Genomic DNA, 23,365 nt, shown 5'->3' on the forward strand with positions numbered 1-23,365 from the left:
CTGTAATCATGCTGGTCAAGAAGCTCCATGCTTCTTCTTGAATTGATGGCTATCATAGCAACACTCAACTTGGTGTTATGATCACCTAGATGAAACATACCTAGGGTTGAACTGTAGTTGAGTTTTGTTTTCAGAACAGTGGTTTTAACCCATCTGCATGTTAGCCAGGGAGCTTTAAAATAATTGGATTCAACTTTAATTAATTTGGAGTAGGGCCCAGGCATTACTATTTTTAAGGTTTCTCAGATGATTCTGAGAAAAGCTAGGATTGAGAATCATTAAAATTCATAGGGCTGCTTTCTCAGTTACTCTTACTCCCAGAGAGATCTTTTCTATGTTACTATTAGCTCAAGATTTCTGCATTTTTCTTGTATAGATGGGAACTGATAAAGGTGATGGCCACAAACACCCAAAATTTGCCGGAAGGACATTCCTGGGATTATTTTACTGATAGGCAGAGAGTTTTATAATCATTTGAAAATCTCTCTCAGTCTTTTGCCTTTCATTTGTCCGTGGTCTTTAAGACTTGTCAGCAAACACCAAAGCTACTCTTCTTTGCAACTTTTCATAATTGGACCTTTTACAAAAGAGCCATACTCATTTTAACAAAAGTCTTTTTAAAAAATTACCTGGAACATAAGTTTTAAAAGAGAAAAAAGTGATCTCTTCCATACTGGATTCTCAAGTGAAAATGGCAAATTTACCACTTATTAAGTGGTAAGATCTAGGAAACAAGTTAGGGGCAAGTAGACATATTAAGAATACTTTTTCTTTAGATTAATAGGGTCTTCTCATTAGAAAAATCACTTTCCTAAAAATAAATCCAAAAGAATATTCCTTTTAGAAGTATTTTCATGATAGAAGGATAAACTTGCATACAGGAAAGATAATGAAATATGAACAGAGAATATGATTACAGCCTATAATGAAATTTAATCAGTCAAATTCTGTCTTCCTTAATTCAATATACATGTCTTCTACTCTGTGTGACATTAGCCTGGCATAGAGATTAAGAAGATGGGGATTGTTTGCCACTGATTCACTGCAAAAGAATCTCTCTCACTGCCTGATGCTACCTGAGTCCCAAATAGTTTGACCTTCATAGTTGCTGCAGGAACCCACACTCACTGAAATGAATAAAGAACCACAGGCCATTTAAGGGGACTCATATGAAGGAGGGAGATAAAACTAAACTCTCATTAACAGGTGACTCCTAATGAAACACATTTAAGGGAGAAAACAGAGGAAACTTTACAAAATCTCTCTCAAAAAGGAGGAAAGGGGATTTAGAAAAAAAGACCTTTTAAATAAAAAACTGAGTAGAGAAATTAAAAATAGAATACAGATGAAGACTGCATCAATAATCTAGACGATCAAATAAAGACACAATCTTATAAAAATACCACCCCCCCTCACCCCCTGCCACAAAATGAAAATAAGGTTAAAAAGAAACATGTAGGTACAGTTTTAGGATACTCAACATGAAAATATACATTTAATAACTAAATCAGGAGAGCAAGAAACAGATGATGAGGAAATAAAAGAATTATAAGAAAAAAGTGTCATTTAAGACAAACTTGAATTTTCAGATCTAAAGCTTTAGCAAGTACTAGACTTATGGTAAAATTACTCAATTTCAGACAGGGGAGAAAATAGCAGTTAATTACAAAGGAAAGGATAGCAAATAAGATTCCTGTCTCATCTGTATCTCTGAGGCTAGAAAACGGTAAAACCTTTCCAACTTTTAAACAGAATGGCAATCCAGGAATCTGCTATTTGGGTGAATCATCATATATATTTGAGAACAAAACAGAGACAAGTTTTTGGACTTGAAAGACTTTAGAATGTAATCTGCTTATTTATTCTCCCTGAGGAACCTACTTGGAAAAATATTTTTATCCAAATTTAAATTAAATATGAATAAAATAAAGATCCAAACTGAGTATCTTTACTACACAAAAATGTATTTGAAGTTTTCCCATGGTGCCTGAATGAAACTCTGGATTTCCATCTCAAAATGGCTACTCTATAAAAACATAAAGCATTCCAAAGAATTACCAGGCAAGTGTTCCCTAAGAGATTTTCAGTTGAGAAGAGGCAGCCTTAGCTCAACTGCCATGCTTCCACCTGAACGGTACCTTTCTCTGCTTTTCTTTTGTGTGCCAGTGCCACTCGCATGGTCCATTCCAGGCCCCTGCAACAACCTTCCTTTAATTCCAGCCCATGCAGCACAAATCAAGGCCTTTACCTGTGTCCCCTTTAACTCAACTGCAACAGGATATAATTTCACAGGGGATTTTTCTAACTATAAGACAAAAAGGGGGAGGGGAAGAGTTGAATCTTTTAAAAATCCACATAGCCCCAAACCAATACAACTTACAAAAAACAGATTTATAATTTAATGCTAGTGAAGTCACCTACCAAATTTATAACTCCAAGTCCAATTCCTCATATTTTTTTTGAGAACACAGTACTAGGAACACAAGTTCTATTCCTAGACTCTTATCCCCTCCATTCCTTCTTTCTACTGTTGGGAAAACTCTCCACAAGTGTCTTGTATTTCTGTACATTTGTGAGCAAAAGCACTGGCTGCCTTTGTTCCCATCTTTTCTAGGACGTTTGTATAGCAGACAGCCTTGGAAGACAAAGAAAGTGCCCTCTTCTGAGCAAGAGCAGGAATATTGCTGCTGCTGCTGCTGCTAAGTCACTTAAGTCGTGTCCGACTCTGTGCAACCCCATAGACGGCAGCCCACCAGGCTCCCCTGTCCCTGGGATTCTCCAGGCAAGAACACTGGAGTGGGTTGCCATTTCCTTCTCCAATGCATGAAAGTGAAAAGTGAAAGTGAAGTCGCTCAGTCGTGTTCGACTCCTAGCAACCCCATGGACTGCAGCCTACCAGGCTCCTCTGTCCATGGGATTTTCCAGGCAAGAGTACTGGAGTGGGGTGCCATTGCCTTCTCCGGAGTAAGAATATTACTGCCCATTAAAAAGATCTGGGTTCCCTAAACTCAAGGTTCCAGTCCTGTAACATAACCCAGTGTGGGTGCTGATGTCATCTGGCCTTCTGCTTATTGCCCTGTGGAACTGGGGCTCAGAGAATTAATGCAGAAGATCCCATTCCTATTGCTGTGTGTGATAAATAGTCGGTTGTCACTGAACCATCAATCTCATGTCTTCCAAAAGAGATGAAATTGTATCAGGCCAACTTGTTACTTTGTAAGTAGGGTCAAATTTCTGACTTTTCACAGCTCTCCACACCTAGTTGGAGGGAAGGAGCTAGGGGTAGAATGACAGAAACCTTGTTGCTTCTCTTAAACTGAGTGGTACACAAAATTGTGGCTCATTCCTCAGTGACTAATAGAGTATTCTTATCCATGTGCCTCTGAGCTTAGAAGGAACCTATATCACAGCTATTTTATCTATCCTATAAGTCTACCTGCTTCTAGGTAGCAGGATTTATAATTTAGTTATACCTAAACTATACCTAAATTAATCCATGTAATAAAATTTTAAGTAAGAAGGAGAACAACATGATAGGGGACTATGTAAGCTAAAAATGAAGTGATTAATTGAGGACAGAGTTTATGTAAAGTTTATTTTACAAGTACCTAGCACTTAGTTCAGTTTTGTGTTTTTTTTTTTTTTATAAATTAAGTGCGCATTTACTAAAGGACCAATAAATAAATAAGTAAATAAAGCTGTCATCTCCCAGGAATTCCACCAAACTTTGCTTTCCTCTCACAAGCACTTTGAATCTTTAAGAGTATTTTGCAAAATTAGCATGTTTAAGACCTCCCCAAAGAATGTTAAAATGACCATAATTTGAGAACTGGAAAGGCACAGTACTAGTAATGGGAAAGGAAGAGCTATAAACATGGATGTAGAAGAAATTAAGGTAATTATGAGTACATTGCTTCCCAGTGGCCCAGTGGGTAAAGAATCTGCCTGCAATGCAGGAGATGCAGGAGACACAGGTTTGATTCGTGGGTCCAGAAGATCCCCTGGAGGAGGGCATGGCAACCCACTCCAGTATTCTTGCCTGGAGAATCCCATGGACAGAGGAGCCTGGCAGGCTACAATCCATGTTGGATGCAAAGAGTCGGACATGACTGAAGCAATTGAGCAGACGTATAACTATGCTGCTTTGAAGCATGAGTCTGGTAATGGATGATCTGGGAAACTATAAATGGTGAAAATAAAATTAACAAGAAGAAGAAAACATAAATAAATCAATAGCTAGAAAAATTTGAGAAAGCTGTCAGAAAACTATCTTTTACCAAAGCACCACCTTGAAGTTGTGTCAAGGGTGAGTTTCTTCAAAGAACTATTTAAATGATTCCTGAGCATAGACAAAGATGAAATACTTCCAATTCTTCTCATAAAGATAACTTTGATCCTCAAGTCTGACCATAAGAATATAAAACCATTACAGTATTTCACTTATAGATTTTTTAAAAATCTAAAATAAAATATTACCCGTTTCATTGTCTGTTCTCAACTCAGGACCATATAAAGCAGTTTTATATGTCTCCATTTCATTCTGCCCATTTTTGGTTATTAAAAGTTTGTGCAGTTTAGTATTTTGATCCTACATATTAGTCAAGGCTTTCCCTTTCCCCATATGTAAGTCTAGTGACATTGGAGGACCTGAAATGAAAAGGGTATGGCCAGCAATTTGATTCTTTCTGTCCTAACCTGTAAGTGGGGGTGGGTGTGGTCTTCTTCCAGCACATCTCCTCCTCTTCCCTCTTTTAATCTTTTTTTTTTCCTTCTGTTAGGGGAACACTGTTGTGATAGAGCCAGCTCCCACCAATTCCTTACAGCTGAGTGTTGAATTTGCAGGGATTTTGTGAGATCATTGTTAAATACAGTCATTATTTAAATTAAATATGTAAACTAAAAATTCAATGACATATTAAAACAAATACTGAAAACGCATCATTTCCTCATTATTTTCTTATATTTTATTATTATCTATTTTTTTGAAGTCCCTTAGAGTGCTTTTATTTCATCCAACAGAAGGTTCTATTTGTGCAAAGGATGAGACACTGGGAATTAGAGCTGGGAGAGAGCAGGAAAAGGGAAAAAATAGCCACATCCACTATCACAGATGGGTCTTCCCAGAACTACCGCGTGGGGGTGAATGAGAGAGTCTGGAATTCATCACCTTCTCTTTCCTCCCTTCCTCCCTTCCTGACAGGGAGGTCTGTTGTACTACAGTTCATGGATCACAAAGAATTGGACACGACTTAGCAACTAAACAATATATTCTGCAAATGTATTTGAAAAAATACCTTTGTTAGATAAGGATAAAAAAAATCATCTCCTTAACAAGACAGTCAACACCATTAGAGTGGAATACTTGACACATTCCCATTTAAATTAGAAATAGGATGACCATTCTAGTATACCTAATTATTGTGGAATTATTTGTCAATGATATTTTTACATAAGAACATGAGATACATGTTCTTATGTAAATACATGTTTATTATACCTAACATGAGATACATGTTAGGTATAAATATTTACCTAATAATATAATATTAGGTAATAATATAATATTAAAATAATATAAATATTTATTTATTATATTATTTATAATAATATTATATTTATCATTTATATTTATTTATTTAATAAATAATTCTTAGTAATTATATTAATTAAATAATAATATTTAATTAATAAATATTTTAATATTTATATAACTATTTATATTTATTATATTATTTATAATAAATTTATTATATTATTAGGTAAATTAAATTTTACCTAATAATATAATATTAGGTAATAATATATTAAAATAATATAATAAATATTTACCTATTATAAATATTTATTGCTGCTTCTAAGTCACTTCAGTCGTGTCCAACTCTGTGGGACCCCATAGACGGCAGCCCACTAGGCTCCTCTGTCCCTGGGATTCTCCAGGCAAGAATACTGGAGTGGGTTGCCATTTCCTTCTCCAATGCATGAAAGTGAAAATTGAAAGTGAAGTCACACAGTCGTGCCCGACTCTTAGCGACCCCATGGACTGCAGCCTACCAGGCTCCTCCGTCCATGGGATTTTCTAGGCAAGAGTACTGGAGTGGGGTGCCATTGCCTTCTCCAATAAATATTTATTAGGTAAATATAAATAAATATTTACCTAGTAATATAATAAATTATTATACCTAACACGAGATACATGTTCTTATGTAAATACATGTTATTTGTCCATACTAGTATACCTAACTATTGTGGAATTATTTGTCAATGATATTTTTACATAAGAACATGAGATACAAATTTAAATGTTTTGAAAAGAACAGATTAATTATTTTATAAAGATTAAATGATTGTTTACTGAAAATCCTAAAAAGAATAAACTGAAAACTCACTGCAGGTTATAAGATTTTAAGAAAGTTCAATGAAAATTTACCAAAACAATTTATACATTCAACAAATACTTATTACACAGGTACTATGTGCCAGTCACTCTCCTGGGTGCTAGGAATACAACAGTGACCTAAACAAAGACCCTATCCTCAATTTACATTCTAGGATAAGGTGGGAAGATAGATAACAAACTAAATAAATAAATCAACATATAATGTAAATTTACTAGTGACAAATGCTATGAAGAAAAATACAGTAAATTAATGGAATTAGGATTGATAGGGATTACTTTAGATGGGAGAGGATGAAAAAAGACCTTTCTGGAAAGGTGGAAATTTGAGTAGAGACTTATGAAATATATCACTTATGATTTGGGTGAGTAAGCCTCTCAATATTTAGGGGGAGAATACTACAAGCAGAGGACAGAGCAAGGGCCAAGGTCCTGAAGTAGGAGCTCAAGTTCCTTTTCTTAAACCAAACAGCCAAAAAACTCACTCTGCTTCCATGTTGAGGGGAGGGGTGAAGGGATGCACAGAGAGGCCTGGAAGGGGCATTCAATGGAAGCTCGTCTACTTAGAAATATAAGAATTGAGGAAAGTTTCTGTCTTTCAATGAGAATTTTGAATTTTATTCAGTGTGACGGGAAATGGTAGGAGGGAAATGACAATCTCATTTACATTTTATGAGTGTCATCATGGGTTGTATTCAGACCATTGGGTGCAAGAGAGATAGCAGACAGAGCAGACAGAAGAAGGCTAGAGATGTGGAGAAGTCGTTCAGATGAGACATGAAGGGGCCTTGGAACTAGGACAGAAGTGATGAGGAAAGAAGCTGTTCAATTTGGGATGTGTTTCAAAGAAAGATCCAGTGAGATTTGTTGAGATATCAGGAATGGGAAATGAGAGAAACAGAAGTCAAAGATGACTGCAGAATACACTTGAAATCTGAAAGAATTGGTATAGACCATCTTATTTATGAAGCAGAAACAGAGTCACAGATGTAGAAAACAAATATACGGATACCAAGGGGGAAGGAGGGGTGGTGGGAAGAATTGAGAGATTGGGATTGACATATATACACTATTGATCCTGTGTGTAATGTAGATAACTAGTGAGAACATACTGTATAGCATATGGAACTCTACTCAATGGTCTTTGGTGACCTAAATGGGAAGTAAATCCAAAAAAAGAGCGGATATACGTATATGCAGGCTTCCCCAGTGGCTCAGTGGTAAAGAATCCGCCTGAAAGGCAGGAGACACAGGAGACGAGGATTCAGTCACTCAGTCAGGAAGATCCCCTGGAGGAGGGCATGGCAACCCACTCCAGTATTCTTGTCAGGAAAAATCCCATGGACAGAGGAGCCTGGCGGGCTACGGGCCATGGGGTCGCAAAGAGTCAGACATGACTGAAGCAACTGAGCACGCACACACAAGTATGTGTGTGGCTGATCCACTTTGCTGTACAATAGAAGCTAACACAAAACTGTAAAGCAACTATACTCCAATAAAGGGAGAAGGCCGTGGCACCCCACTCCAGTACTCTTGCCTGGAAAATCCCATGGATGGAGGAGCCTGGTGGGCTGCAGTCCATGGGGTCGCAACGAGTCAGACACGACTGAGTGACTTCACTTTCACTTTCCACTTTCATGCATTGGAGAAGGAAATGGCAAACCACTCCAGTGTCCTTGCCTGGAGAATCCCAGGGACAGAGAAGCCTGGTAGGCTGCAGTCCATGGGGTCACACAGAGTCAGACACGACTGAAGCGACTTGGCAGCAGCATACTCCAAAAAAAACTTTAAAACAGACAGAAACGGACTTGAGTGCAGAATTTGGGCCTAACCCTCTGGTTGAATGGAATTGAGAAAACCTGGGTGAGAAAGAGATTGGGAAGGAAATGAAAGCAAACATTTGGTTTTGAATATAGGTTTGAAATTCCCATAATACATCTAACTGAAGAAGTCATAAATCTGGAATTCAGGGAAGAGTTTGGGGTCTGTACTAAAATCTGTAAAATAGCAATCTATAGATAATATTTAAAGGTGGAGGACTAGATATTAATTAGAGATGAGTGTCTGAGGTCTAAGTCATAGTATTTAAAGGTCAGAATTACCATGAATTATATGGTAGTATTAACTTCCTTACATACCATCAATAGTCAAAGAATTTAGAGGAGAAAAGTTTTTGTTCACAATAAACAGATGTCATGATCCTATCTGGTATACTGTTCTGGAACCTGAACTGACCCTAAATCCATATCCCACTGCTTGACTAGAGTTGGCAGTGTTCCTAATATTTAATTTAACACATTTCTAAGGTATTTTTCTAAAAGGGTCAATATAGCTTTTGAACAGTAGTTTCCTGAGTGCCCTCAATCCTGTAACACCAGCAGTTTTCCCTATTTCTTTCTTACTAATATTTTCAGTTTCTGCTTAATCAGTCCCTATCTTTTATACTGTACTATAATATATTAAAATAATAACATTCAAATTTATATAACTGGGACTTGACTACATTTCTTCAGATGTATTTTTTAAGTTATTTTATAAGTTTTCTGATTATTTTAATTTAGATTAATTTTCTTTCTTTCAGATATGTCTCCTTCAAAAATATGCCTGAACCTAAAAAAAGTGATTTTCAAAACTCAAATTTAAGACCACCCTTTTTGCCAACAAATATAAAAACTCAGGAAATCAAGTCAATAGGTAATGTTTTGTGTAACATATTTGGCTCTCTTTTGATGTATTGAATGCTTTTATTTACTACTTTATTATTTATTAGTTTGTCTTATAGTTCTTATAATTTGTCTTATAAGTTCTTACAATTTGATGCTTCTGTTGAAAGCATTTGCTTGAAAAGGCTTGTGAAAGATTTCAGTGAGCTATCCAGAAGGATTTCCTAGGAGAAAGAGATAATAAATACCAGAATAGGCAATTTGTACAATTCACAAAAAATTCATATTTTTATGTTTATTTTGCTAGAAAGAAAATCTTTGGATTTCTTTTCAACTCAATCCTGAATTTTCTTATTATTTTTTAAAAAATCACTCAAGTCTGGACATCTTGTTTAGTAGAAACTTACTTTACAGGGACTGTAAAAGAATTCACTTTCCTAAAAACTTAAGGAATCTGTAAGCTAGGAACCAGCATTTTAGTTCCTCCGAGAATTTGGGTGTTTCATGTCGTCTTCGTTGTTGTTTCTCTGACATTGTCAGAAAAACATCTAATTGTGTCGTTCTCATCAACAACCTTGACTGAGATGCCTTGCTTCCATGTTGTCCATTTGCCTCATTTCTGTTACTCTTCATAATCTGATTCCTCAGAAGATTTGTTTATATATACTGCCTCTACTCCTTCAACTTTTGTTCAAACTTCAACCTGCTGCAATTTGTTTTTTTGCCTCTACCATCCTACTGAAGCTACCCTGAATAAGGGTACCAATGATCTCCGTGTTGCTAAATCCAAAGCATTTTTGTTTTCGTTCTCTTCCACTTCTCAATACCAGTGTAGTTGGTTCGTCACTCTCTCCTTCTTAAAACTCTGTTTTTCTGCTATCTCACCTCTTCTCAGTCTCTCTTCTAAATTTCTCTTCTCCATCCTTAAGGTACTGTATTTGCTGAGAGTGCAATCTTGAGCCTGCCTCTGTTTCTACACTGTCTCCTCTTAGGTAATCTAATCCAGTCTTATAGTTTAAAATATCATAGAAATACCATTAAATCCTTCATTTGTATCTCAGTCCAGACTAATCCTCTGAAGAACAGATGCCCATACTGAACTGCATATTTGATATCTCCACTTAAACTTCTCACTACATCTTAAATCTAATATCCAGAACTGGTCTCATGACTCCTTATCCTAACTGTCCTTGAAAACTTTCTCCCATTCCCCCTGCCTCAACAGCATTCCATTCTCAGTACTTTGATCAAAGTGCACCAAGTGACTCCAGTCTAAAACCTAGAAGCCAGGCCCTCTGTGGAGGTTCAGTGGTTAAGACTTCGCCTTCCAGTGCAGGGGGTGAAAGTTTGATACCTGGTCGGGGAGCTAAGACACATGCCTCACAGCCAAAAAACCAAAACATAGATCAGAAACAATATTGTAACAAATTCAATAAATGCTTTTAAAAAATGATCCACATAAAAAGTCTTTTAAAAATAATAAAATAATAAAGCCCTAGAAGCCATCCTTCATCTCCCCTTTCCTTCCTCTCCAAAGTTCAATACATCGACAAGTTATTTTCATTCTAACTCATCTTGAATTAATCTATTTTCACTGTTTCTGCTATCACCACTGTAATCCAAATCATCATTTTTGTGTGTCAACTATAGTAGATTGCTGACAGGTATTTCTTCTTTCATTCTTGCCTTCTTTCTAATCAATTTCCTTCTTTTTTTTGGTAAACCATTTTAAGTTATGAAATAGCATACATTATAAAAAGTGAATATAGCATAAAATATACAGTATAACAATCAATTATAAAAATAAACACCTATATAACCATATTGCAAGTCAAGAAATAGACCATTGCCAACATCCCATAAAACTATTTGACCTTTTCCAAATCACTTTTCCCTTCCTTGTCCCTGGGGGTTAGTTACTACTGTCTTGATTTCTGTAGTCATCACTTCCTTTTCTTTACATTTTTACCATCTATTTTTTGAATCTCAACAAAATGTAGTTTGCTTTGTTTTTACTGTACATGAATGTAATCATGCCATGTGCATTCATTTGTATTTTCTTTTTCTTTCTTCTTAGCCTTGCTTGTAGCATTCACTCACATTGTTGTGTGGAGGTATAGTTCTTTCATTTTCATTGTTGTTAAGTATTCCATTGCACGACTATATCACCATTTATCCATGCCACTCTTGAAATTTGGGGATTTACTTTGTCATTGCAATGCTGAAATGAATATTTTTTTATGCAGCCTGCTGCATTTGTGTAAAAGTGTCTTGAGAGTGTATATCCAGAATTTACATTACCGGGAATGCTTATCTTCAACAATAGATGATGACTACTTTCATCATATATTGGATGATGGTAAAAGTGTTTTAACCAACTTATGCTCTCATCAGATTTGTGAGGGTTCTTTTTATTCTGCTTTCTAACACTTGAAATTGCCAATTTTTCATTTTAGCAATCTACTAGGTATTTAATAGTACACCATTATGGTTTATTTGCATTTCTGTGACTACTAGTAAGTTTGAAAAATTTTTCATAAACTATTGACAAATTGGATTTATACTTTTGGAAACCATCCAAGTTTTACCTTATTTTAAATTTAGCTTTTTGCTCTTTTCTCCTTGATTTTTAAATATATTCTTTTTACTCATTCTTTGTTGGGGTTTTTTTTTTTGGAACATAATAAAATTTCTTTATAGAAGATTTGAGAATATAGAAAATATGTTGGTTTTGTGTATTGTGAATATATTCATCTTTTCTGTGAGTTTTCTTTTCTTTCTCTTTATGTTGTCTTTTTCATGAATGGGAATTCTTCTACTTTAATAAGGTCAAAAATACAAAATCTTTCCCTGTTTGATAAGTACTTTTTGTTCCATATCAAATAAATATTTTCCTACTTTGTGGTCCTGAATATCTTTTGCTACTTACCTTGCAAAAGATTTTAGTTCTTTTTACCTTTAAGTCTAAAGTCTACCTGGAATTACATTTTGAGTGAAGTAAAGGTCAAATCTGTATTCCCAGGTGGTGCAGTGGTAAAGACTATTCCTGCCAATGCAGGAGATGCAGGAGACACATGTTTAATCACTGGGTCCAGTCACTGGTGGGCTGCAGTCCATGGGGTCGCTGAGGGTTAGACACGACTGAGCGACTTCACTTTCAATTTTCACTTTCATGCATTGGAGAAGGAAATGGCAATCCACTCCAGTGTTCTTGCCTGGAGAATTCCAGGGACGGGAGAGCCTGGTGGGCTGCCGTCTATGGGGTCTCACAGAGTCAGACACAACTGAAGTGACTTAGCAGCAGCAAGACTAACTTTGAGATACTAAGGCTCAAGAATAATCCTCTTTGGCTTCATGCTCTGCTTTCCTGAGCAACCAGGGCAAAGGTCCTGCTCTCAAAACTCTGCTGGGTGGAGGAGGGTCACATCTCTCCCACCACCCCCTGGGACCCTGGTAGGCCAGAATTCCATCCCCAGGACTTTATCTAGTGGGAGTGTTGGCCTCCTCCCAGGGGTTTGGCAGGCAGAAACTGAGGCTGGCCTGACGATCTCCGAGTCACCTTCATAATCTTTCTTCCCTTGTCTTAAGGAATAACATATATTTGCAATGGATTGCTCTGTGGTCCTATCCTGTAAAAGCCAAGAAGTCTGACAGCCTTCCTTCATTTTTATCCTATCTTTATCCCTTTCATTTCAAACTGGCAGTGTCTTTGCTGGGATGTCTGATCAGGTCCATGTTTCACCCCCATGCTAATCTCCTTAACTATCAGATGTGCACCACATCCTTAAAGTTCTCTTTTGAGCATGCTTTCTCACTTTTGTAATATGAGAATTTTCTAAATTTGTAAGTTCTGGTTCCTTTTGCTTAACGATTTTGCCTTCAGTTCATTTCTCTTGTCTTGCATTTTACTTCAGGCAGCCAGGAGAAACCAAGACTCTTATTTAACACTTTGCTTAGAAATCTCAGCTATCCAATTTCATCACTCACAAGCTCTACTTTCTACAAAAAACTACAATAGAAACACAATTCAGCCAAGTTCTTTGCCACTTTTTAACAAAGATTACCTTTTCTCCAGTGCTCCTCATTTCTGTCTAAGACCCCGTCAGGATGGCCTTTACCATCCATATTTCTGCGTTTGGTAATTCATGTATTTTCTATTAAAAATGGAAGTCTTCTCTACAGCTCTCTTCTCTCTTTCTGATTTCTTACCAGAATTGCCTCTAAAATCTCTTCATGGCTGTATTGGCTTCTTTTAGGATGCACCTCAGAGCTGTTTCAACCACTACTCCACTAGCCAGTTCCAAAGGTGATTTTATATTTTTTGGTATTTGTTACAGTATCTCTCAGTCCCCAGTTCTCTCTTTAATCAGGCTACTATAGCAGACTACTGAAAGTGAGAGACTTAAAACAACAAACGTTTATTTCTCACAGTTCTGGAGCATGGAAGTTTCAGATTAGGGTGCCAGTAGAGTTCGGTTCTGGTGAGAGCCTTTTTGGTTTTCAGATAATCACCTTCTTGCTTTATTCTCACATGGTGGAGAGAGAACATTAATCTCATCACGGGCATTCTACCCTTATCTCCTCAGTTCAGTTCGGTCACTCAGTCATGTCCGACTCTTTGCGACCCCATGAATTGCAGCACGCCAGGCCTCCCTGTCCATCACCAACTCCCAGAGTTCACTCAAACTCACGTCCATCGAGTCGGTGATGCCATCCAGCCATCTCGTCCTCTGTTGTCCCCTTCTCCTCCTGCCCTCAATCCCTCCCAGCCTCAGGGTCTTTTCCAATGAGTCAACTCTTCGCATGAGGTGGCCAAAGTACTGGAGTTTCAGCCTCAGCATCAGTCCTTCCAATAAACACGCAGGACTGATCTCCTTTAGGATGAACTGGTTAGATCTCCTTGCAGTCCAAGGGACTCTCAAGAGTCCTCTCCAACACCACAGTTCAGAAGCGTCAATTCTTCGATGCTCAGCTTTCTTCACAGTCCAACTCTCATATCCATTTATGACCATTGGAAAAACCATAGCCTTGACTAGATGGACGTTTGTTGGCAAAGTAATGTCTCTGCTTTTCAATATGCTATCTAGGTTGGTCATAACTTTCCTTCCAAGGAGTAAGTGTCTTTTAATTTCATGGCTGCAATCACCATCTGCAGTGATTTTGGAGCCCCCCAAAATAAAGTCTGACACTGTTTCCCCATCTATTTCCCATGAAGTGGTGGGACCAGATGCCATGATCTTAGTTTTCTGAATGTTGAGCTTTAAGCCAACTTTTTCACTCTCCTCTTTCACTTTCATCAAGAGGCTTTTTAGTTCCTCTTCACTTTCTGCCATAAGGGTGGGGTCATCTGCATATCTGAGGTTATTGATATTTCTCCCAGCAATCTTGATTCCAGCTTGTGCTTCCTCCAGCCCAGCATTTCTCATGATGTACTCTGCATATAAGTTAAATAAGCCATGCCATGTGGGGCCACCCAAGACGGCCAAATCATGGTGGAGAGGTCTGACAGAATGTGGTCCACTGGAGAAGGGAATGGCAAACCACTTCAGTATTCTTGCATTGAGAACCCCATGAACAGCATGAAAAGGCAAAATGATAGGATCCTGAAAGAGGAACTCCCCAGGTCGGTAGGTGCCCAATATGCTACAGGAGATCAGTGGAGAAATAACTCCAGAAAGAATGAAGAGATGGAGCAAAAGCAAAAAGAATACCCGGTTGTGGATGTGACTGGTGATAGAAGCAAGGTCCAATGCTGTAAAGAACAATATTGCATAGGAACCTGAAATGTTAGGTCCATGAATCAGGCAAATTGGAAGTGGTCAAACAGGAGATGGTAAGAGTGAACGTTGACATTCTAGGAATCAGTGAACTAAAATGGACTGGAATGATGAATTTAACTCAGATGACCATTTATATCTACTACTGCGGGCAGGAATCCCTCAGAAGAAATGGAGTAGCCATCATGGTCAACAAAAGAGTTCGAAATGCAGTACTTGGATGCAATCTCAAAAACGACAGAATGATCTCTGTTTGTTTCCAAGGCAAACCATTCATTCAATATCACGGTGATCCAAGCCTATGCCCCAACCAGTAAAGCTGAAGAAGCTGAACGGTTATATGAAGACCTATAAGACCTTCTAGAACTAACACCCCAAAAGATGTCCTTTTCATTATAGGGGACTGGAATGCAAAAGTAAGGAGTCAAGAAACACCTGGAGTAATGGGCAAATTTGGCCTTGGAGTACAGAATGAAGCAGAGCAAAGGCTAATAGAATTTTGCCAAGAGAATGCACTGGTCATAGCAAACATGCTCTTCCAACAACACAAGAGAAGACTCTACAGATGGACATCACCAGATGGTCAACACCGAAATCAGATTGATTATATTCTTTGCAGCCAAAGATGGAGAAGCTCTATACAGTTAGCAAAAACAAGACTGGGAGCTGACTGTGGCTCAGATCATGAACTCCTTACTGCCAAATTCAGACTGAAATTGAAGAAAGCAGGGAAAACCATTGGACTTCAAGTATGACCTAAATCAAATCCCTTATGATTATACAGTGGAAGTGACACATAGATTTAAGGGACTAGACCTGATGGACAGAGTACCTGATGAACTATGGACGGAGGTTCACGACATTGTACAGGAGACAGGAATCAAGTCCATCCCCATGGAAAAGAAATGCAAAAAAGCAAAATGGCTGTCTGGGGAGGCCTTACAAATAGCTGTGAAAAGACAGGAAGCAAAATGCAAAGGAGAAAAGGAAAGATATACCCATTTGAATGCAGAGTTCCAAAGAATAGCAAGGAGAGATAAGAAAGCCTTCTCCAGCGATCAGTGCAAAGAAATAGAGGAAAACAAAAGAATGGGAAAGACTAGAGATCTCTTCAAGAAAACTAGAGATACAAAGGGAACATTTCATGCAAAGATGGGCTCAATAAAGGACATAAATGGTAGGGACCTAACAGAAGCAGAAGATATTAAGAAGAGGTGGCAAGAATACACAGAAGAACTGTACAAAAAAGATCTTCACGACCCAGATAATCACAATAGTATGATCACTCACCTGGAGCCAGACATCCTGGAATGTGAAGTCAAGTGGGCCTTAGAAAGCATCACTATGAACAAAGCTAGTGGAGGTGATGGAATTCCAGTGGAGCTATTTCAAATCCTGAAAGATGACGCTGTGAAAGTGCTGCACTCAATATGCCAACAAATTTGGAAAACTCAGCAGTGGCCACAGGACTGGAAAAGGTCAGTTTTCATTCCAATCCCAAAGAAAGGCAATGCCAAGGAATGCTCAAACTACTGCACAATTGCACTCATCTCACATGCTAGTAAAGTAATGCTTAAAATTCTCCAAGCCAGGCTTCAGCAATACGTGAACCGTGAACTTCCAGATGTTCAAGCTGGTTTTAGAAAAGGCAGAGGAGCCAGAGATCAAATTGCCAACATCTGCTGGATCATCAAAAAAGCAAGAGAGTTCCAGAAGAACATCTATTTCTGCTTTATTGACTATGCCAAAGCCTTTGACTGTGTGGATCACAATAAAATGTGGAAAATTCTAAAAGAGATGGGAATATTAGACCACCTGACCTGCCTCTTGAGAAACCTATATGCAGGTCAGGAAGCAACAGTTAGAACTGGACATGGAACAATAGACTGGTTCCTAATAGGAAAAGGAGTACATCAAGGCTGTATATTGTCACCCTGCTTATTTAACTTATCTCCTCATCTAAACCTAATTACCTCCCAAAGGCCCACTTCCCCAAACTAACACATTGAGAACTATAACTTCAACATATGAATTTTGGGAGGAACGCAAACATTCAATCCATGGCAACTACTCTATCTATTGATAAATTATACCTCCCCCTAATGCTATTTCTCACCAAAATCTATGTCACAGCATGCATCTCAATTGTTCACTCTTTTCTTTATTTAATTGCTTTTGGCATTATCCACTAAAATGTGTGCATCATTGGGCAGAAATCACAATTTCAGAGTCCAACACCAGTTTCTGGCACATTGCAGGTGATCAACAAATAATTGTTGATTGAAGGAATAGCAGATGTAAATTTGTTACATCTATTATCTTATTTAATCCTCACAGCATCCCTGTTACTTAAGTACTATTGCTTCCACTTAAGAGAAGGGGAAACTAAGACTCAGAGAGGTGAAATGATTTTTCTGAAACTAATAAACTCACAAAAAGGAAAGTAGTTTCTGGTCCCAAGCTCTGCTGCTGACAGAAGCAAGCTTCAGGTCTGGGACTCTCTGCTGCTTGATCTCTTCATCATGTCCAACTCTTTGCAATCCTATGGACCACAGCTGACCAGGCTCCTCTGTCCATGGGATTCTCCAGGCAAGAATACTGTAGTGTGTTGCCATGCTCTCCTCCAGAATATCTTCCTGACTCAGGGATTGATTCTGTGTCTCCTGCACTGCAGGCAGATTCTTTACCACTAAGCCACCAGGAAACCCAAGAAGTCCCAGGCTATCTTCCTCCAAAGTCTGTATGCTTGACCCTACATTATACCTACTTTTTTAAAAAATCTGTTAAATGATAATCCAAATTAGGAAAATTCCTAATTGGAGTTGGGGGATTCATGTTGAAGGCAATAATTCTCTTTTCAAAGAAATTAATGAAAAGATTGATTTGACTATCAAGTATGATTCTGTTTATTTAGAAATCAGTTTTTTTCTAAGAAAATAGAGCTTTATTATTATGTAACAGTAAGTAACTGAAAGTTATATTCTGTTAATAGAAATTTGTTTTAAAAGAAAATTATTCTAAAGAATATATTTAGTTCTAACAAGCTGCATTTCCAAAAATATTTACAAGTAGAGAAAATGGTTTGTTGAGTTAAATTAGAAGTAATCTAATAATATAGAAATATCATTTATGTTTGGATTTGTTATATTTAGTTCTAACAAGCTACATTTCCAAAAATATTTACAAGTAGAGAAAATGGTTTGTTGAGTTAAATTAGAAGTAATCTAATAATATAGAAATATCATTTATGTTTGGATTTGTTATATTTAGTTCTAACAAGCTACATTTCCAAAAATATTTACAAGTAGAGAAAATGGTTTGTTGAGTTAAATTAGAAGTAATCTAATAATATAGAAATATCATTTATGTTTGGATTTGTTATATTTAGTTCTAACAAGCTACATTTCCAAAAATATTTACAAGTAGAGAAAATGGTTTGTTGAGTTAAATTAGAAGTAATCTAATAATATAGAAATATCATTTATGTTTGGATTTGTTTCTTTAGAGCCAGTAGAAGACTATCTAAAATCAAGATCTATTAGATCTTTTCATTATCTTAAAGATATACCTGAGGTAGGTTTAATTTGTATTCTTATAGTTATTTAATAGAAATACAGATTATCTCTAATAGTTTTATGCATTTTTCTACACAAATCTGAAATTCAAATGAATTTTATGATTCAGAAGGACAAAATTTTAAATGATTTCACCTCTTACATTATGTAAAACTTTAAATATGGAAATAATAAAGAAAATAATATATTTGTTGTACAGGCAATACAGTAAAAGTTATTTATTGAATGTGTGAAGTACTAGCATTTATCATAAAGTCTGTTAAGACAGGGCCTCATAGAAAACTATACATACATAACTTAATGATTATATTTTAATTTAGAATATGAAAATATACATCCATTTGTTAATCTTTTGATATGTAGCCAAGATCATTTTTGTTATAGTTATTTAGCTCATATAATTACAATAATGATGATTATATTAGGTTTAGAAACAATTCTATTGGGACATTTTTTTTTTAATTTGTTTTGCTGAAGTATAGTCTGTTTTCAATGTTGTGTTAATTGTTACTGTATAACCAAGTGATTCAGTTATACATACATATACATTCTTTTTCATATTCTTTTGCATTATGGTTTATCACAGATATTGAATATGGTTCTCTGTGCCACACAGTAGGACCTTGGTGTTTATCCATTCTACATATGTGGGTGTTTGCATGCTTATTTGTTTCAGTTGTGGCTGACACTTTGTGACCCTATGCACTGTAGACTGCCAGGCTCCTCTGTCCATGGGATTCTCCAGGCAAGAATACTGGAGTGGGTTGCCATTCCCTCTTCAAGGGGATCTTCCTGACCCAGGGATGGAACCCACCTCTCCTGTATCATAGAGAGATTCTTTACCCACTGAACCACCTAGGAAGCCCTATTCTACATATAATAGTTTGCATCTGCTAAGCCCAAACTCCCAATTCATCCCTCCCCAACACCTCTCCCTTTGGAAACCCCAAGTGTGTTCTCTATGTCTGTAGTAACAACATTATTGACTCTCACTGACTGCTTGAGCAGAGGTACACAGGCATCCTGTAAAGTGACCAACCAGCCTTGACCATTGAGCATGCCTGGAAATCATTCAGGTTTTATTAGAAAAAGAAATTAATACAGAGAATCATCAAAGGAAATTCAAAAAGAGTCTCTTAGGTGTTAATTATTATTAACACAGTTTATTGCAAATATGGAGAATGAAACATGAAGAAATACATACTTTGCACCATAATTAATAACAAATTAGCATTTTGTTGGATAGTTACTGCTTTTTATAATTTTAAAAAATATTGATAAAATACAGTATCTGGATTATTAGTTTTATCCTATTGACATGTGGCTAATAAGAGCACTAAATCCTTCCACCCATTCTTCCTGTTCTAATTTCCTCTTTGCAGAAGCAATCAAGTTTAATCTTTGGCGGTTTCAATTCCTCTTATGATTAACTATGATTCTAAAGAATGAGCTTCTACTGCTATTTTTTTTATTTATCAATTTTAAGCAGTATTGGGGCTTCCCTGGTGGCTCAGAGGGTAAAGCATCTGCTTGCAATGCAGGAGACCCGGGTTTGATTCCTGGGTTGGGAAAATCCCCTGGAGAAGGAAATGGCAATCCACTCCAGTACCCTTGCCTGGAAAATCCCATGGATGGAGAAACCTGGTAGGCCACAGGTCCATGGGGTCACAAAGAGTCAGACACGACTGAGCAACTTCACTTTAAGCAGTGTTTACTACATAATCAAAGACAAAAATTTGAATTAGCTTGTTTATACTGCTCTACATCTCACCTCTCTCCCTCTTTCCTCTTCTGGATCTATGATAGTTGCTTTTCTGCTTCTTCTATTTTAACTTTTGTACCTTGAAATAGTATATCTAAATATGTTCTTCTTTCCTATTAACTATAACCAATAACTCCTGATTTCTCTTGTACATCACTTTTAGCCTTTCCTCCACATCATCTTCCCTAGGTCAAGTGTATATTTATTCTTATATTTTGAGGTTAATGATTATATTCATTTTTCAACTCTGATTAAGCCTTTATATTTTGCCTGTAGGTTAATTCTAAAACTAAAAATACTATAATCAGAACTTATTATTATATTTTTTAAACTGTTTATTGTAGAATAAAGTAATGTGCTAGAATTGTGTTTCTTCTCATTGAGTACATTATTCTCCATCAGTTACTAAAAAATAATGCCATTAGTTTCCTTCATGTTTAGACCTTGACTGTCTTGTGTACTTTTTCTGGAATTCCTAGTTGCCTTTCTTTTTTCTTGTGGCAAATAATAATAATAGTAAAAATCTATATAGTACTTGAGAGTGCCCAGCACTATTCAAATATGTATATATATCCCAGGTGGCTCAGTGGTAAAGAATCCGCCTACTAATGCAGAAGACTTAGGAGACACAAGTTCGATCTCTGGGTCGGGAAGATCCCCTGGAGTAGGAAATGGCAACCCACTCCAGTGCTTTTGCCTGAAAAACTCCATAGACAGAGGAGCATGGCTGGCTACAGTCCATGGGGTTACAAAGAGTTGGACAGACTGAAGCAACTTAGTGCATACAGCTATTTGTTATCATAGTTAGATATAACAAATGTGAATAATCAAGTAAAAAGTATTTATCAATATAGACATGGAAAAATAATTTCTAAAATAGTTTCTCCTTTTCTTCATGTGTAGACAGAATATGCTAAGCCCTTCCAGGAATTATATTCACAGCATAGACACCAATGTAGAAGAACATTGTGTTCTACAGTCTTTTCTTCTGGACCCAGCAATCAGTCTAATGCATACAAGAAAGAAGAAGACTCTATTTACAGGTATAGATATTGTGTTTATATTGAAATGACTGAAACTTAACTGCATCTAACTTTAAGATATAAACATTAAGAAACCTTTAACCAAGAAATAGCAGTGTCTAATCATATGACACATTATTTTGCTGCTTAATAACATCTGAAGACTCTCTATTCCAAAAATGGTAAAGTCTAGATTCCTGAGTATGGCATATAATATCTTTCCAGCCGTGTATTCTGTCCTTTACTGATTCTAATCACAATGAATAAATAGTCTGTTCCAACGGCTATGTGATTTGACCCATTCTATTCTCTATGCTTAGAACATACTTCTCCACCTGATAGATTCCTATTTATCTTGAATTGTCTCAGATAGCAAGAAGTCCATCAGTAAGGCAGCTCCAGGTTAACTCAGGTATTTAGTGATGTCATCGCATATGCAGCTTCTCAATCCTCCTCAATTGTCTCACCAAGTAGTTTGTCCTTCCAGCCTTGCTAGATAAGATGTCTATATCTTATAAAATGTCCTACAGCCTTGGCATATAAGATGGTGATTGCTATTCAACAAAACTGGAAACAACACCCAATGAAAAAGAGATAAGCTCTTTGACTCTTTTGTAAGAATGAGGAAAATGCTCTCGAACGCCATCTAGAAGACCTCCTCTGGTGTCTCCTTGGCTAGAAAAGCTTCATGCACCCATACCTAAAAACCAATAAATCAGGGAGTTTGGGGGAGAATGGATACATGTATATGTGTGGCTGAGTCCCTTCACTGCTCACCTGAAACTATCACAACAGAGTTAATTAGCTATACCCCCAATACAAAATAAAAAGGTTTTAAAAATAAAAATTAAAAACCAATAAATGATTATCTGCTTTTAATATGATCCACAGTATGAAATATTAATACTTTTTATGTTTCAAAGATTGATGTCTTTATCTATGGAGCAGAAGATTCAGATTCATAGATCCCTAAGTATTTGTCTTTCTACTAGTTGAAATTGATTGCAGTATTTTAGTGCTTTGAATAGTTACTACTAAGGATCTATGTGACACACTCTCTTCTACTTTTTAAGATGTTGGTCAGGAGATGCTAAATTGATTTAGTATCTGAACTGATGGGTTGTAGGTCACATTTTGAAAAGCACAGCCTTAGAGTATTCAAGATTCATTCCCTTGATTTAGGAAGGAGCCCAACCTCCCTTGGAGAAAAATGAATAGGATCAGAGTTCTGTTAGCAAAAAAAAAAAAAAAAAAGTGGGTGGGGGGAGTCTTAAGTAGGCAACCCTCTGTTTACCACTTATCCTTTAAGATTCTACTGAGATATCACATTCTCTCTGAAGTATTCCTTAACAGCAGTGGCAGACTGTTCTACTCTTTCAGGAAAGCAAATTTCCCTTTATAAAATTTCTTGAGTCTCTCTACAGAAGAAGTGTTGTATTCTTTTATCAAAGTTCCAAATTAAGACTTCTGGGAAAGTTGACAACCTACATACAGGTTTATCCTGGCTAAAGTAATTAACAAAAAGAAGAAAAATAAAGAATAATCTAATACAGTTATGTAAAGTTTAAAAATAAAATAAAATTTAAAAAAAAAAAAAAAGAATAAAAATTCATTTACTTGAAACTAGAACAGTTTATCTTCAACTCAAAGAAAATCTGCTATGTATTACATATGAAAGTCTGAAAAGACTACAGAAGTCAATGCACAATTCCTGTTCTATAAAAAAGGAGGGGGGAATATTGAAGGAGCCAGTAGAAAATATTCTGAAAATACTTCTGTTAAGCACCATTCCCCTACCCAGCCCCGACTCCCACCACAAACACACTCACACACTCAAAGAAAAAGGTTTATAAACAATGATGAATCATATGAATATGGGAAATCTTCCCCTTTGGGATCCCTTTCCTCACTGTAAATCACAGCACTCCAAGTCTGTGTTAGCAGTATTTTTAAGATTGCTTTGGATGTTCTCAGTTAGGGAGAAAACCTCCTAACTTGGAGGAACAAGGTCTTGAAAGGAGAATTGGTAACAGAAGAGACCAGATACAATTTTTTAGGAATCATCTTTGCAAGTGTGAGTAATAGCCACCTAGATACTGTTTAAAAAAAAAAAAAAAATGCCCCCATCCAACAGTCCAAGAGCCATGCAGTCATTCTTTGACTGAATTCCTC

The 23,365-nt window shown here is 36.7% G+C and overlaps 1 protein-coding gene across 1 annotated transcript in view; it reads left to right on the forward strand.

The window, feature by feature from the left end:
- Positions 1-23,365, forward strand: part of C6H1orf141 (chromosome 6 C1orf141 homolog) — a 61,536-nt gene that overhangs the window by 32,161 nt on the left and 6,010 nt on the right. Inside the window, exons 5-7 of the mRNA XM_055585527.1 lie at positions 8,976-9,088; positions 18,340-18,407; positions 21,075-21,214. Coding sequence (XP_055441502.1) covers positions 8,976-9,088; positions 18,340-18,407; positions 21,075-21,214 — 321 coding nt within the window. The remainder of the gene's footprint in view (positions 1-8,975; positions 9,089-18,339; positions 18,408-21,074; positions 21,215-23,365) is intronic.

The sequence above is a fragment of the Bubalus kerabau genome, chromosome 6 (assembly GCF_029407905.1).
Source record: "Bubalus kerabau isolate K-KA32 ecotype Philippines breed swamp buffalo chromosome 6, PCC_UOA_SB_1v2, whole genome shotgun sequence".
Classification (NCBI taxonomy): Eukaryota; Metazoa; Chordata; class Mammalia; order Artiodactyla; family Bovidae; genus Bubalus; species Bubalus kerabau.